General features: G+C 44.0%; 2 protein-coding genes across 2 annotated transcripts in view; one reads left to right on the top strand and one right to left on the bottom strand.

The window, feature by feature from the left end:
* Window positions 1-3,238: 3,238 nt before the first annotated feature.
* The window catches only part of LOC307038593 (uncharacterized protein), a 16,362-nt gene continuing 2,043 nt past the window's right edge, over window positions 3,239-17,557 (bottom strand). Inside the window, exon 2 of the mRNA XM_079680105.1 lies at window positions 3,239-4,533. Within this exon, the coding sequence (XP_079536231.1) occupies window positions 4,079-4,533 (455 nt within the window). The 3' untranslated portion in view covers window positions 3,239-4,078. The remainder of the gene's footprint in view (window positions 4,534-17,557) is intronic.
* lrrc38b (leucine rich repeat containing 38b) overlaps window positions 13,770-17,557 on the top strand; it is a 25,671-nt gene continuing 21,883 nt past the window's right edge. The window contains exon 1 of the mRNA XM_079680104.1: window positions 13,770-15,394. Within this exon, the coding sequence (XP_079536230.1) occupies window positions 14,767-15,394 (628 nt within the window). The 5' untranslated portion in view covers window positions 13,770-14,766. The remainder of the gene's footprint in view (window positions 15,395-17,557) is intronic.

Here is a 17,557-nt window from a genome sequence, read left to right as displayed (position 1 = left end):
GCACAGCACGATTTTAAAAGCAATGTATTTCTACTGGCAATGTGTTTTGTGCCTGCAGCACGTCTTTTTCTCCGGTCGGGTCGTGGAAGACCGGAAGCTGTGTGGTTCATAAAAACATGTTCTTACCCAATATCAAGCCACAATTATTGCTTTTATTTTAAATCGTATAATTTCGGACTTTTGTTTCCGTCTGTGAGGAAAATAAATGGGGCTCAGAGCCTCAGAACACTGAAATCTGTATTTTTAAAATCTTTTTTTCCTTCTAATTTGTTATTCTTTTCAAAATACACTGTTATTTACCCACCAATAACACACAATTATCCTTGCTTTTATTTATTTGTTTAAATCCATAATCTCGGGCTTTGTTGGCGTCCTTCAGGAACTGAATTTCAAAATAAAAATAACCGGAAACAGACGTAGGCATTTCGAGCGATTACCCAAGATCCTCAGCAATGGTTTAAGTTCGCTGATTGGATGGTTTAGCCGCAATGCATGCTGGGGATTTGGGGGTTTATATGATATGAAATCCGGAAAACATTTAAAAAAAATAAAATAATACTTAATTCCGAGTGTTCTTGCTTTTCTCTTTGAAAGTCATCACATAACGGCATTGTAATACACGGTTCGGCTGCATTACATATTACAGATCTGCCGTAGTTCTTTATTTATAGAGCCCTGATGAGAAGACCTTTGGAAAAATTGGAAGAAATGCCGCCGAAACTGAATACTTAACGTGGATCATAAATATATCAACAATTAAACAACATCTTCAATTTCTCTTCACACAATACGTCTCCTTGCAGTATCAACCTTAATTCGGCTTACTTTTATATTTGATCTAATTCGTAGATAGGTTATATTTACACCATAACGGTGCACAGCTGATATAAAAGGACTTTGATTTTCTTTGAATATAAGAATGTAAATACTGAGTCTGAAATAGTATAGCAATATGCTATAAAATTATGTGAAAACATGAATAAAACTACACATCTTCAGATGTTGTACATACATAAGTGTCCTACACTAATAATACAAAGTTATTATAGCTGTGTGTATCTTGTGTGCACCGCCTAGTGGTTAAAGCACGTTATTGAATTATTGTTTTTATGTTATATTTGATTAAAAAAATATTAAGAGTACATACTTTCATAGGGGGAAAGTAGAAGGTCTGTGATAGAAATATAGAATATAAAAAATCAAGAAGATAATGTAAGTGATCTCTACAATAAAACAGTTTAGAGCAGGATGTACAAAGATATTAATAGGAGGAGGTGCAAAACAGAAAAACGAATTAACCTTTATTTAAACATTAAATAATACTTTAGATTAAGGTCCTCTTTTAAATAAGAAAAAAACTTTGGGGGTATCTACAGATAAATATTAAGCCTGACAAAGTACTTAACGTCTAATATATTGCTTTCCCAATGTTAACTATGTTGAAGCACTTATTTTAACTGATATTATACATATTAATTATACTCTTATGTATGTAGATAGTATAAGAAATGTGCAGAATATGACAGTTTAATGGTGGAGGTACAAACACATATTGATAGATGTCTTGTAATGTGCTGTTGAGGAACCTGTGACCCAAGATTTTCATTCATTGCATACACCGTAGTTGTGTATATGATATGTCAATAACCTTTGAAAATCGTGAAAGGGATGTGTAAAATAGCCATTATACAGTCTTTAATTAACTATTAGTAGAGAATAACGAGTAATGAATATACTTTATTACTCGTTTCCATTCATGTCAATTGCAGATAAATGTTTAGTCTTCTCAAGCACCAACTATCAAATATCTCTCCTGATTGTTGGCACTTGGCAATCAGGTTAACCTCTGAATCGTGGAGTAGAATTACAAAGTAACAATGAGTTGTCACGTGGGTATATATTAATGCTGCGCATTATGGACACAAGCGATTTTCACCCATTTATTAATTATATGTTTTACATTTGATAACACTAATGTTTTTAATACTGGCAACTTCTAATTGTGGGAAAAACGAAAACGTTCAGTAGAGACGTCCCATGGAACATTTTGCGAAACACAATACCCAGCATGTGTAGTTCTGGGGGGGACGTTCGATTCCAGTTTTGGATAGTCTGGCGTGGTTTTGTTCCATTTCAAACAGCTGTTTGACGCTCGGCGTAACCTTGGCGCACTGCCACTCCAACATCCAATCCCAGCGCTTGAAGATTAATCACGGGGACTGTAGTCCTAAACGATAGCTGGGGATTATGGGTAGTGTAGTGTCTTCGGCCATCCTAAACTCCTAGAGGCCTACGTCTGTTTCCGATTATTTTTATTTTGAAATTCAGTTCCTGACGGACACCAAAAAAGCCAGAGATTATGGAATTAAACCAATAAATAAAAGCAAGGATAATTGTGTGTTATTGGTGAGTAAATAAAAGTGTGTTATTTTGAAAAGAATAACAAATTAGAAGGAAAAAACGATTTAAAAATAAAGATTTCAGTATTCTGAGGCTCTGAGCCCCATTTATTTTCCTCACAGATGGCAACAAAAGTCCGAAATTATACGATTTAAAATAAAAGCAATAATTGTGGCTTGATATTGAGTAAGAACATGTTTTTATGAACCACACAGTTTCCGGTCTTCCACGACCCGACCGGAGAAAAAGACGTGCTGCAGGCACGAAACACATTACCAGTAGAAATACATTGCTTTTAAAATCGTGCTGTGCAACATGAAAAAAAGGAGAAAATCGTGTTGGTGAACACGAATCAATAGATTAAAAATCGTGTTGGTGAACACGAAATGCCATGAGACTGGGTTGCATGATGACCACGCCCTCATTTATGCAAACACTTTAAGACCTAATATAACTCAAAGGATTGTGTTATAAAACAATTCAACCCCCCCTCCCCACACAGTTGTCATGAAGGGGGAATCTAACTATACAGAGAATATGGTTTATTGAACCACGATGTAAACATGTTTATTTCTGCTGTAAAGTTGGTCATTTTAACATGGAGGTCTATGGAAATTGCTCCCTTCTGCAGACTGCTCCTACTGGCCACTAGATGAACTGCAGTTTGAGGCACTTCCTTATTGGCCTCCCGGCTCTGCCCAAGAGTTTGCCACTTGGTATTGTAATATATATTGGATTCGCTCAGGTGTGGCAGGAAACACTACCACTTTGTCAGAACCTTCTAATAAATACAGAGGCAGCTTTGTACAAAATATAGGACAATCTTTATTTTACCCACAACAGTTCACTGGTAAGAGGAGAGGAGAGAACAAGAGGAAGCGAGTCCACGGGGCACCAGAAACCCCCACTAGAATGTGGAGTCCACTTTTAAATACACTTCAGCAGGGCTAGTTTTACTAGCATTTAACGCGGCACACCACACTAAGAACACGGCATGCAAACACCCTCTGCCGGAGGCACACAACTAGGCAATTATGAACACACACAGCACACCCACACTGCAATGACCCAACCAACAATTTAGGGCGAGGGCTCCAATTTGTGGTAGCCTCTCCCCTGCTGCTCTCCTTCCATACACTGTAAAATACTTCTTAAATCCGACATACAACAATATAAATGAGTATACGTAACTCTCAGTTGGCGAGACCCTCCCCTGGGGTCTACGCTTGGGACGCCGTCCAACTCCCCGGGGATGGGCTTCGCCGGACGACGTGAACTAAGTCACAGCTGGTGTCCGTGTTGCTTGGGCACCGCCGTGCATAAGGAGGGATCGCGGCTCGCACTCACTAAAACCCCGGCCCTGACTATCTATAGGAGGTAACAGGCCTCCCGATCCTGACACTCTAACGTCTTTCCTGTCTGGCTGTCTTCGTCGCCGGCAGCTCTATCAGCTGCGAACGACACCCTCCCACCCAAAAGAGTGCAGAGTCACATGTAGCGTCCTCCAACCCCCATTCACAGTTCTCCACTGCCTTTTCTCTCTCAGCTGTCAGTTTCCCAGCTGTGAGTCCCTCCGCTGATTAACACACCTGTTTCAGTTCAGTTAATCAGTGCCCATGCAGGGACATTCACATCACACTTTCCCCCCTCTTGTCCAAAAAGACTCGTCCTCGAGTCACTACGGTGCCATTTCGTAATCTCGAGACCACACCGGTAGCTTCCGCTGTCGGCCCGAACGTCCACCCCCTGTCGACGGTGCTACCGACTCTTCCCTTGGAGACTCAGACACAGCCACCGCGTCTGAAGTCACTGGGGGACCAGGCAGGCCCCCGGAAAGAGAGGCTGGTCCCTGGGCGGATAGGTTTCCTTGCGAGGCTCCTGCAATTCGTCCATTGTCCCCCACCACAGGGTTCCTGTCCTCAACCACAGGGTTCTGGTCCTCCCCCACAGGATTCCGGTCCTCCCGCACAGAGTCCGGTCCTCCCGACTTGTTAGTGGTGTCCTCCCTCCTGCAGGGGCCTCTAGGGTGGGCTGGCGAAAGTGGACCGAACTGGACCCGAGGACGCCGACTGGTCCCCGCTTGGGGACTCATCTGTCCCTCGACTCTGGACCCAGAAGCTGGAGGTGATGGTGCTGTTAAAGAAGAGGTAAAGGGCCTAAGTCGATTGAAATGGACAACACCCTCTGGACCCCCCTCGACTGGCACAAGCCTATAAAGCACTTCGGTCACCCTATCCACCACTCTAAATGGACCCTTGTACCTCCTCTGCAATTTCGGAGACAACCCACGCTTCTCAGCCTTATTCCGCACCCAGACCAATTCCCCCTCAGAATAATATTGGAAATTAGCCCTGAAAACATAGGATGTTTTCTGTCGTTCTGATGCCTTAGCCTGGTGCTTCTTTACTGCCTCTATTACAGTAGACAACGTCTCCCTCAGTTTAGACACATACTCATTTGCTGAAGCAAATGACTTTTGGTCGTCCACATTTAGCATGATGTCAACAGGCAAGACAATTTCCCGTCCAAATAAGACCTGATATGGAGTGAAAGAGGTACTAGCATGTACACTGCTGCGGTAAGCCAACATCACATAAGGCAACAGAGTGTCCCAGTTTAACTGATTATCCTCCACAAACAGGGCCAGCATAGACAAAAGAGTACGATTAAAACGCTCAATCAACCCATCCGACTGGGGATGATATGGGGATGTGCGGGACTTATGGATATGCAACATTTCACATAATTCCTTAAAGAGTGTGGACTCAAAGTTGCGTCCTTGGTCTGAGTGGATACTGCGTGGGGCACCAAAGCGACAAACCCATGCTTCTGCCAAAACCTTGGCAATGGTGCGTGCTTCCTGATTGGGGAGTGGGAAAGCCTCTTACCACTTTGAAAAATAATCACCATCAACCAGAATGTACTTATTTTTACTAGCCGTCTCTGGGAGAGGACCAAGAATATCAAGTGCCACCCGTTCAAATGGTCTAGCCATAACTGATGGCTGTAACGGAGCACATGGTAGCCTTCCTGAAGTCTTACGCGAAGCACAATTCACACATTCCTTGACCCATACTGTAACATCTCTAAACCATCCTGGCCAATAAAAGCGGTCCTTAACCTTTCCCTGGAGTTTCTGCACCCCCAAATGACCTCCAGTAGAAACATTGTGCAGCTGTTCCAAAACTTTCGGCACCATGGACCGAGGCAGAATGACTTGCACTTGTGACGCAGCATCAGAGTATAAAGGTGGAATTCTCACTAGTCTAGACCCCTGCATTTGAAGCTGATTCCACACAGGGGAATATCTCTGAAGTTCAGGGTCTTCTGGCATACGACTGTCAGCCCGCTTTTTACAGTCAATTATCCGCCGCAACTCGGTGTCATCCATCTGGGCCTGAGCCAATTCATCCATCTCTTCTGCCTGACATGGCGCTGAAGCTGAGGGGGTCTCTTGTACTGCACCCACATATTGGGTTACCATGCTTATGCCTCCCTGGGAGGGATTCTGATCACAATGTGGCATTTGTTCTAGAAAAGCTGGTAGCCTGGAAAGAGCATCAGCATTACTGTGGAGCTTGCCTGGACGATGGATGAGCTTATATTGAAAATTTGCTAGCTGTTCAATCCAGTGAGCCAACTGTCCCTCCAAGCCCTGAAAATTGTGCAACCAACGCAGAGAATTATGGTAGGTTCGCAAAACAAACTCTTTACCTAACAAATAGTGTTTAAAGTGCTTTGTAAAGGTCACCATGCTCAACAGCTCCTTTTTGGTAGTTACATATTTACGTTCTTGCTTTGTAAGGGCCCTGCTAGCATATGCAATAACTCGCTCTAGCCCTCCCTCCTCCTGAGACAACACTGCCCCAGTGCCCCAATTCCAACATCACTTGCATCTGTATCCAAGGTAAACGGTTTACTGGGGTCAGGATACGCCAACACAGGGGTCGTGATCAGACTAGCCTTAAGTCTGTCAAAAGCACTTTGACAGTCCTCACTCCATCGGAAACGCTTCCCTTCCTCTGTGAGCTGATGCAAGGGGCGAGCGATGTCCGCAAAACCTTTTACGAAACACCTATAGTAAGAGGCTAGCCCCAAAAAACTCTGAACCTCAGTCTGGTTTTTTGGAACAGGCCACCCCCTAACTTCTTCTATCTTAGCAGGGTCTGGCATCACCCCCCCTGCAGATATGACATGGCCGCGGTAATGGACCTGCGTGGAGAACAAGTTACACTTGGATGGTTTTACTTTAAAGAGCCTGTGACACGAGTTTCCCCCATCATCCAAACCCATCAATTTGAGTAAATATTGTCCCCTTGAAAACCGTTACTGAACTGATTTTGGATATTTGTACTTTGATAACCATTAATCTGCCCTTCAATGTTGACAATTTTCTTGATCTTCTCGGGATTCTTCAAGTCCCGCCAAATTATGTGTGAAGTCATTGGGGGCACAGCGCTCCAGCTGCACCGTTCAGGATCCCAGCATCTGCATGTAAACGCACGATGGGGCACACAGCAGCAAGCTCAGACAGCTCAGACAGTTTAATTTTGAACGTGTCTGAGAGCTCATATGAGGCTGAAGGATTGGTTTATGTTGTATCTGTTAGAAGTTTAGGAATTAGGTGCGTCAATATGGGCACTCATACGGTCATGTAGCCAGTGGTGGACTGGGACTAAACATCAGCCCGGGACTCTCGACCGGCCCACTTCGGTACCACTAGTAAATTGTCAACGGGGAGAGTGGGGGATGTGCTAGTGACTTATCCGACCGGCCCACTTCGGTACCGGCCCATCGGGATTCGTCCCGATGGCCAGTCCGCCGCTGCACCCAGCCCAGCCCACGTAAAATGTCAACGGGGGGAGCCCCGCTGCGGGGAAACGGTGGACCTAGTGTCCCGATCGGAGTGGGAATAATAATAATAATAATAATCCGTGCATTTTATCCATTAATTTCCCCAACATTGTGGAAAAAAAAACACACGTTCAATCCATGTTGGTGTACTACTACAACCAGTGGTGTAGTGGGGATGTTTTTACTGGGTGGACGGGGTGGTGGGTGGACGGGAGACACTATGGACGCGCTCGTGAACTGTCAACGGGGGGGGGCTTTGGGACCTCTGTGTCGCCTGTCAGCGCAACTTAGCGCATTGACGTCACTTCCGGCTTCCCCCAAAACCTCAAAATGAGTCGAAGGAATTTTCCCGCGATGTTCGAAATTATTGATATTTATCGGAACGTTATCGCTTTTTCTTTTTTAAACTGACGGTTCGAGATTACTAGTAGCCCACTATTTCATTGCACAACAGTTGTTGGGTTCGTGTTACAGGCTCTTTAAGATTGGCCTGCCGGAGCTTCTGGAGCACGCCATCCAGGCGGGTCAATTGCTCCTGAAAAGTCCGGCCCAACACAATAATTTCATCCAAGTAAACCAAACAAGTAGTCCACTGCAAGTCTGCAAGGATCAAGTCCATCAACCTCTGGAAAGTACTGGGTGCATTACAAAGACCAAAACTCAGGACATTGAACTCAAACAGCTCCTGGCGTGTGATGAAGGCAGTCTTGTGGCGATCTTTAGGATCTACTTCCACCTGCCAATAGCCACTCACCAAATCCAGTGTGGAAAACTAACAAGCATGACTAAGACTATCCAAGACATCGTCAATTCTGGGAAGGGGGTAGTCATCCTTTCTAGTAACATCATTGAGTTTCCGATAATCAACACAGAACCGAAGCCCCCCTTGCTTCTTTTTCACTAGCACCACAGGTGCTGCCCATGGACTACAGGAAGGACGAACAATACCATTGTCCAGCTTTTGCTTTACATTTTCAGTTACTTCTTGCTGCAAGTGGAGGGGAATTCTTCATGGGTGCATCTTAACAGGCTTGGCATCCCCTGTGTCAATCTCATGCAAGATCAAGGGAGTCCTGCCTAAATCAGTCTCCCCACGACTAAACACAGAGGTGTTGTGGTGCAGTAACTGTCTGATTGCACTAAGCTCCCCAGGGGAAAAGCCCTTCTCTTCCACCCCAAACTGTTTCATAAGCATGTCTACTGTCCAAGACTGATGTACGTCTCCGCTATCACCGTCTTCGCACTGCTTCACTTCATCCCCCACCTCAATGTCGATGAATAGCGTGCCCACTTTCATGCCCTTCTTTAATGTTCGCGCTTCATTGTTTACATTGATAACGCGTACTGGCAGCAGGCCCTGTTCAACTTTGCAAACCACTCGGGCTACCAATATGTCACAGTGTCCAGGGAGAGAGGTGGAGGGTTCCAGCATCCCTTCCGCATAATCCCCCCACCCGCTCTGGACCTGACCCCAAATGATGGCCTCGCTACGTGGGGGAACAATGGTATCAGACTGCACAGTAACCACTTGAGGCTTTAATGATGGGTTAAGATCAACCAGGGGAAATTGCTTGCCCATAATCTGGCAAGTCTTTTTCCCTAGATCAACCACAGCTCCATATTGCGATAAGAAATCAAACCCAAGCAGGATCTCTTCTGAGGGAATATCGGAGACTAAAAACTCTGCAACAAGCGCAAGGGAATCAAATTGACATATAGTCTGCCAGCACCCCACAATATGCATGCCCCCACCATTTGCTGCCGTAGCCCTGCCTGTATAATTCCCCAAATCACACCCTCCTTTAGTAACAGAAAGCCACAGCTGCTTAGGAATTATAGAGCATGAGGCTCCAGTATCTACAAGTACATGACAGTCAAACCCACCTATTTTAGCTTTAAGATAGCCAGAACCACCCTTTCGACTATCAGGGACCTCAGTGGATAAAGCAGGGGGGGCGGACATTTGGCCCTCTGTGCACGCCCCCTCTAGTTTCCCTGTAGATAAGGACAGTCCCGCCGTATGTGACGATTACAGCCACACTCCCAACATCCTCTCATTCGTCAACGTCCTGCTTGGGTGCAGGAACACGTGTTTGACCTAGGTGAGGGGAGGGGCCTACCCCTGGTATTACAGGGACAGCTTGCATTGGGTCCACTAGAGCCTGTACTGAAACTTTCAGTGATTTAACTTCCTGTCGCAAACCCTCTACAACCCCCAAAAGTGCATCAACCCGCTCATCACTGGCAGATTTCTCCGCAACCACCCGCACTCTAGCATCCGGGACTGTGTAACCACTCTCTAAGCCTCTGATAAGATCAAGTTTGGCTGCAAGATATAGCATCATCCAGAGTAGCAGGCTTGGCGCTGCGAAAAGGCTAACGCGCAAATCTCCACCTCCCACCTGTGCAACAAAATGGTCTTTGGCCAACAGTTCTTGTGTGTTAAGGTCTGCCGTGGGATACGCTCTAACAACCAACCACCGCAGCGCAATGCCAAATTCTCGCACAGTTTCATTATGTAACCTCCGGCGTGAAGAGAATGTAGCCCTGTTCCAGTCGTCACTATCACACGGGTCCAAACATCTTCCCATCGCTTCTTTCAACAAGATATAGTTAACTTTAGCCGTTGCTGACAACCCACTGTAAACTTAACGTGCCCTGCCTGACAGAAGGAGACTCATGAATTTTAGTCTTAATGGTTCATCCCAATTATTAACATCAGCAGCCATTTCAAACTGTTCAGCCCAATCTGACCATTGTCGTCCCGTTGTGTTACCAGTAAAAGTTTCAGGCATAAAGATTGGCCGCGGAGTCACAGTCCGGCCATTTCCATTATACAAAGGGGCAGCGTGTGGCTGACTCCTACCTGCCTCTGCAGGTCTCGGTGGATTATTTTCCGGGTCTGACATTTCCCTGTTAGATCCCACCACTGCCACCAGTGTAATATATATTGGATTCGCTCAGGTGTGGCAGGAAACACTACCACTTTGTCAGAACCTTCTAATAAATACAGAGGCAGCTTTGTACAAAATATAGGACAATCTTTATTTTTCCCACAACAGTTCACTGGTAAGAGGAGAGGAGAGAACAAGAGAAAGCGAGTCCACGGGGCTCCAGAAACCCCCACTAGACTGTGGAGTCCACTTTTAAATACACTTCAGCAGGGCTAGTTTTACTAGTATTTAACGCGGCACACCACACTAAGAACACGGCATGCAAACACCCTCTGCCGGAGGCACACAACTAGGCAATTATGAACACACACAGCACACCCACACTGCAATGACCCAACCAACAATTTAGGGCGAGGGCTCCAATTCGTGGTAGCCTCTCCCCTGCTGCTCTCCTTCCATACACTGTAAAATACTTCTAAAATCCGACATACAACAATATACTGTAAATGAGTATACGTAACTCGCCAGTTGGCGAGACCCCCCCTGGGTTCTACGCTTGGGACGCCGTCCAACTCCCCGGGGATGGGCTTCGCCGGACGACGTGAACTAAGTCACAGCTGGTGTCCGTGTTGCTTGGGCACCGCCGTGCATAAGGAGGGATCGCGGCTCGCACTCACTAAAACCCCGGCCCTGACTATCTATAGGAGGTAACAGGCCTCCCGATCCTGACACTCGAACGTCTTTCCTGTCTGGCTGTCTTCGTCGCCGGCAGCTCTATCTGCTGCGAACGACACCCTCCCACCCAAAAGAGTGCCGGGTCACATGTAGCGTCCTCCAACCCCCATTCACAGTTCTCCACTGCCTTTTCTCTCTCAGCTGTCAGTTTCCCAGCTGTGAGTCCCTCCGCTGATTAACACACCTGTTTCAGTTCAGTTAATCAGTGCCCATGCAGGGACATTCACATCAAAATAATCTTTGCCTTGAAAAATATTCAATGCACACACACACGAAGACTGAATATCATGTTCTATTTGCAATTAAAGATTGATAATTGTGTGTATTGGGTTATTGAGAAGAGACTAGAGAGTGCTGGGCATTTTTTTGGGCAGAGTAAAGTATTAAAGTTGAAAAGCAATGATTAAAAGTTTAACTATTCCAGGCTTTGAACCAGCTGCGCGGAGGACATCTCTGCATCCTGGCCGCCGGATCCATCAACTGGGCTATCTATTCCTTAAACCAGCCTTTCCCAAACTCAGGGTCGCGACCCAAAATGGGTCGCAGGACCCGTTTTGATTGGGTCGCCAGTTAAATGCATTGCTACACACACACAGCGTCAGAGCTGATGGCTGCGTTGCAAATACAACAAAGTTTTCGCGCTGTCTGTTTATTGTCTGTTGATTAATCCCGATCGTACATGATGGCAAAAAGACGATACAAAGAGGAGTTTTTAAACGTTGGCTTCACAAAAGCTGTTGAAATGGAGAGGAGCGGCCTCAGTGTGTTTTATGTGGAGAGTAACGAAAGCTTGAAAATGAATATGTTTTGAATTGCCAATCAGAATCGAGTATTCAACTAAGCCATGTAATAAGTAAGGGATAATTTGCAGCCAGGTGGTTATTAATACAAAACCACACAGACATGGTGATCAGGATTCTGACACTTAACCATCTCAAACGTTTCTTGCTCTGCACAATTATAGAAATGTATATTCTTCCATCCTAATTTCTGATAGAGAAAACTGATGTAAGGTCTAACAATATCATTAAATTGTCCAATTAAAATATTTTTTAAAGTAAAACATATTTCTTTTGCTTAATTGTATTCGTTCTCTGTACTGTACATCAGCTTCAAGTATGCCCACCAACAAGTACACAATTCTGCTTACAATTATTTATACCATTTATTAAATGTTAATATTCTGCCTAGTATACATGCTAAGCAAAGTGCTATGAAACAGCAACACATTATTATATTGTATCTCAGGATGTCTTATTAAAGATGTATTGTAAATACACTGATTGCCAACAATTAAAAAAAGGTTGATCAACAATCAAGAATCTCTCCAACTAAATGGTTTTAAAGCTTGTTAACATGCACATATATGGTGTTTTTAACTCTGGAGACTATAAAGAAAACAAGGTGTCAAATGCCACAATCCTAAGAAACTAATCAACTTGCAGGTGTGGCTTTCCATATAATGAGTGTAACTTTATATACAGCAAAACTAAGTGGTACAAAAAATCTTCCAGATAGTTTAAGTTTCAGTAAGATATGGGTTGTTAAACTTACTGAATGAGCAAAAGGGGTATAGCTACATCCAAGTACTTGAAGGCAGTTTTATGTAATTTTTATGAATAGAAGTTTGTTTTTATGGGTCAATGCCAGGAGAGGAACTTTAATTATACTTGATGTTAATCATTAAGGTGCTCTCCTTCCCAGTAGCACATAAGACTAAACTTGAGACTGCATCAAATACTTTAAAAAAATATATTAAACTGTCCCTGAGACAGCAAATATTTAAGCATCACACTGCACTAAATTGAATTTCCATTGTAAGATGTAAAGTTGAAATGTGTTTGCAGGAAACAATCAAAGCCATTTCAGCTTTTAGTGTTCTTTGCAGCTAATATATGCTGACTGTGATGGAAGAGTGGCTCTCTTCTCTGCGGCACAAAACAAGCGGATCAGCGGTGAAGCTGCAGACTCATCTGACTTGAGTGGATGCCTCGAGGAAGGAGTGGTATTATTAGATTAACTGGGATAAAGTGAGTTAGATGTTATTTCTATCTGCCTGGTTTCATGAGGTGCAGCTGTGTGTGCACATAGGAAAATGTGCGTGCAAAACTGTTAATTTATTGCATTTGCATTGTGTATATGTTATCTTCGCAATTACCGTCCTTTTTTAGAAATGTCACGCTACCCTTGTCTTCACAGGTCTAATTCACAGACGCTGTAACAACCTTGGTATAATTACATTTACATGTTGAGGCAAATCCCATCTTGGAAATGCAATACCCATTCTAAATTAATAGTCCTCTCTCCTTTCTGCTCATGGCGCCTTGGTTTTACTATCCATAATGTTTGGGTCATAAAAAATGCAAAAAGAAAAAACATGAAAAAGGAAATCAATTGATATGATGAGTATTTTCAAGTGGACTGATGAGGTATTATTAAGTTATTATTATTATTATTATTATTATTATTATTATTATTATCATTATTATTATTATTATTATTATTATTATTATTATTATTATTATTATTATTATTATTATTATTATTATTATTATTAACAGAACTCAATGTGCTCGAAATGCAAAATAAAAACAAGCCAGTGTTGCATTTTTACAGGTAACAGTTTTCCTCACGGTCATCACAAGGACAGGAAATCTGGAGATTCCGTATCATTTTCAAAACAAGAAGGCTAAAAGTCAAAATCACAGCTTGTTATTGTCAAAAGATCACAAACACGGTAAATATATTTAATATAAATGTGAGCAAGGCAAATAAAATGAACCTGAACCTGACATTTTTCTTTTTAAATATGAAAAAAAGCTGATAAGCTTTAAAAATAAATAAAAAATGCTTCCATATTTCCGATTGAAAGATTATCTTCATATGTTCACAATAAAGGAAGTGACATCACATGTTGACAGCGTGGCTCAGGCACGCCTCCCTGGAAACAAGGAGAGTGGAGAGGGCATGAGATAAACCGTGGTAGATTCGGAGGCAGTCGTTGGATTGGCATGGCTGTGAGCTGCTCAGCTGCTCTACATCCATGCAGCTCCTGCCTGGACGTCTGCATTCTCTACAGAGAAACACAGCCCTGACACAGTGCCGGATGGAGTAACATTGAGCTGTGTTCTCACAGCATGTTGCCGGGCATTTGGCAGCTAGAGAGGGAATAATAAGGAAGGACAACCTTACCACACTCTTGAGCGATGTTCTGTGAGCTTCTCTCTGTCTCGTTTCAGAACGTCAGGCTTTACTGCACAGAGACCTGGGACTAATGGAGGGATGCCATGATGTTACTTTGCGTTTGTCATGCTTGAATCACAGCTTCATATATCCTTTTGTGTCAGAGACCTTATTGTCTTTGTCTGTCACTGCTGCCAGATCAACTGTGGGGTAGCGTGGTGGAAAGATCCCCCTCCTCAGCCCCCCTCTCCCTTGTTTGTGCCCCCGGCTTTTCATCACTCCCAGCTCGCTCGTGTCTATTTACCTCTCTTAAGCTACCCCCCCCTCTCTGTTAAGCTCCGTCTTTGGTTCTCTCCCGCTCCTCTCTGCTTACTATCTCCTTCGCTTTGCTCCTTCAAAGCAGGCAGTCTGCAATTCTATCCCGGCAGGTTGCTACATGATCTCCTGGAGAACAGTTTTTGCCGCTTCTTTGCCTCCTCTCGATTCCTGAGCACTTGAAGAATTCCATCTCAACACCGGCAGGATGTTCCTCCGCGAGGATTGATCCCCATCCACCCCCTTTTACTTTCCCCTTCCCCTCCCTCGTCCTGATCTCCTGCCCTCTGACCCTCACCCTCTTGTTCTCTAACCCCACCCTCCTTGTCCTACTCGCCCTTACCCAGAGCCTCTTTCCCCCATAACCCATTTCACCCTCTTGACCATGTTGCCATGTGTCTGCTGGCTCCAACTTATCCTCATCTTACTGTCCTCTGCCTTATGGACCCGGGGGGAGAACTGCCCAGTAGCCTGCCTGTGCCCGGACCCTCACACTGTGGACTGCCGTGGCCGTGGGCTGACCCGTCTCCCCAATGAAATCCCCTTGGATGTGCGCAGGCTGTTGCTGGCGGACAACTGGATTCCTCGAATCCCCTCGGACTTCCTGGTTCTGTATAGTGACTTGGTCTACCTGGACCTCCGGAACAACTCCCTCTCCAGCATCGAACCGGGGACCCTCAGCACCTCCTCCAGGCTGGTCTTCCTGGACCTGGGCAGCAACAACCTGACTGAAATCCCAACAGGGACTTTTGGGGAGTCTCGGAGCTTGATTAAACTGAGGCTGGGCAACAACCCATACCTGAGCATGGTGAGCGAGGATGCTTTCACTGGGCTCACCTCTCTGAGGGAACTGGAACTGGAGCGTAATGCACTTTCTACGCTCCAGGTAGGGGCGCTGAGTCAGTTGCCATCCCTGCGGGCGGTGAGGCTCGAGGGCAACCCCTGGCTGTGCAACTGCAACTTTGCCAACCTGTTCACGTGGCTGATGGAGAACAGCCACAAGCTTCCAAACGGTGAGTAGCTACATCTAAGATCCATTTTCTTTCCATGTGTTTCACCCAAATAAAGCATATATCAGCATAACACACAGCATTAAATCAACAGTATTATTACAATCCCTTTCCATAACACTGCTCTAGTCTATTTATGTTTTCCCTGTAGCAGAGGGAACCCCCCTCCCTCTCCCTTGTTCTAATTTTGTCTCTTTCTTTCCTCACTCCCATAGCATATATTGTGTGCGACTGGGTATGTAATATGAGACAATAGCACTTGTTGAAAGTAAAATTTACAAGTTTGCTTTGTTCAGAGTTAAGCATTTTCCAGTAAGGGAAAATAAATGAAATAATTCATATTGAGAATTTTAGATTGCAGTTTTTCTGGTTACACATTTCACCATACAATGCCCTTTATCCTGCGCGGTATAGTCAAATCGATCAATTGACCACTTATTTTTATATAATACATATTTAAATAATACTTTTCTTTGGTGGACACTGTAATTCTGCAATATTATGAATAGTTTTTTGCCCAGCTCTGGAAATGCATCCCATTTATCCAGCTTCTCTGCTCTGCCCATGTGATGTTTTTAGGCCCACACTGTAGACTCTGTCTACCACTGTGCTCCTGCCTGCAGGCTCCAGTTAGATAACAGAGCTGAAGTTGTGGTGTGCTTGAGTGTGCACGGGAATCTGAATGTGTGCATGCATGTCGGTTGAACAACTCAAGACAAAGAGGATCACATGTCTCTGTAGAATATCTTTTCTCTGGGGTTGGATCTGCTTAGATGGAGCTGATTGGTTGCAGCATCCAAGGATGGAGTTGCAAAATATGTCCTGAATAAAACACCAACCATCACAACCTTACTTTGCTTGTGTTAATATTACTGATGTTGAAATAGATTGTATAGAATATGTATAACACCTGTCAGAAGCAATTTATTCTTAGATAAATATTTATTCTTTTTTTTTCAGAGAGAACCGTAAGTGTTTTTACTGAAGGTCAGCCATTTTTGTATTACTAGGAATGCCCTTACAAAAGACACTGACATCAGTTATCTCATCAATACAAGCCAGCACGTGGGAACAGGGGACGCAAAAATAAACACATCTGACAGTTCAGCCACACATAACTACGAGCTCGTGCTGTTATCATATTTATATCTGTGCAGATTTAATGCATTGCACAATTCTGATCTAATCTGAGAATTTAATATGAATATGTCTTGCAGTGTTATGACATATCCCTAGGACGTTCAAGGAGTATTTTATTCAATATAATTGAGTGTTAAACACAGTGCAGTGCTATGTGTACAAATAAGGATTGTGAACATTTAAACGTATTATTCAAAAGTTTGTGTGTGAGATGTCGACCTGAATAAACAAAGTACTTTTTTTTAAGGGCATAAAATCAGTGAACAAAATGTTGTGACTCAAATTTGTGACTTTTTTAAAACTTAACTTATCTGGTAAGACATCCAAGCCTCAGCATATGGATATGGCATACACACATAATGCATCATATTGGAATTATACAAAGGATTTCATTACAAGTTTGGCAGTTTTTCAATTTCCAAATTAAAACGAAAATGTTCTGGCTCGCCATAACTTTTACTGTGCACCCCTGCTGCTGCAAACTGCTGACAACACACAAAAGCCAAAAACCCTTACAAGCATTTGGGCCATGGTGTACCCTGCTATTGATACTTCTTTCTCTTTCCTCTAAGGGCTTCTGCCCCACAAAAAGACAAGTTTAGGTCTGTGAGGAAGAAAAAGTTGATAAACTGGCAGGAATACCCAATTCCCCTCAGTCACATGCTGCACATGCATTAATCACAGGTTCTAAATGTTGTCAACCGCAAAGCATAATGAATTGCATTAGAAGTGCTGGCCAGGGAGACATCAACAACACAGAGGAAACCAAATACCTGGCCAAGCTGCGGGCATCGCTGCCAACTGGCCACGGTGTATAGACACTCTCAAATTGAGTTAGTAATGTGTATCTCACCTCATATGCAGCTCTTACAGCCCCATCAGAGAGTGTTTGCTTTATGACCCCAGAGACGAGTTCACCAATTTACCCAGCGTACACACACACACACACACACACACACACACACACACACACACACACACACACACACACACACACACACACACACACACACACACACACACACA

Source organism: Notothenia rossii (assembly GCF_949606895.1).
Source record: "Notothenia rossii genome assembly, chromosome: 5".
NCBI lineage: Eukaryota > Metazoa > Chordata > Actinopteri > Perciformes > Nototheniidae > Notothenia > Notothenia rossii.
The sequence above is the reverse complement of the archived record's forward strand: the minus strand, read 5'-3'. Positions and strand labels throughout refer to the sequence as shown.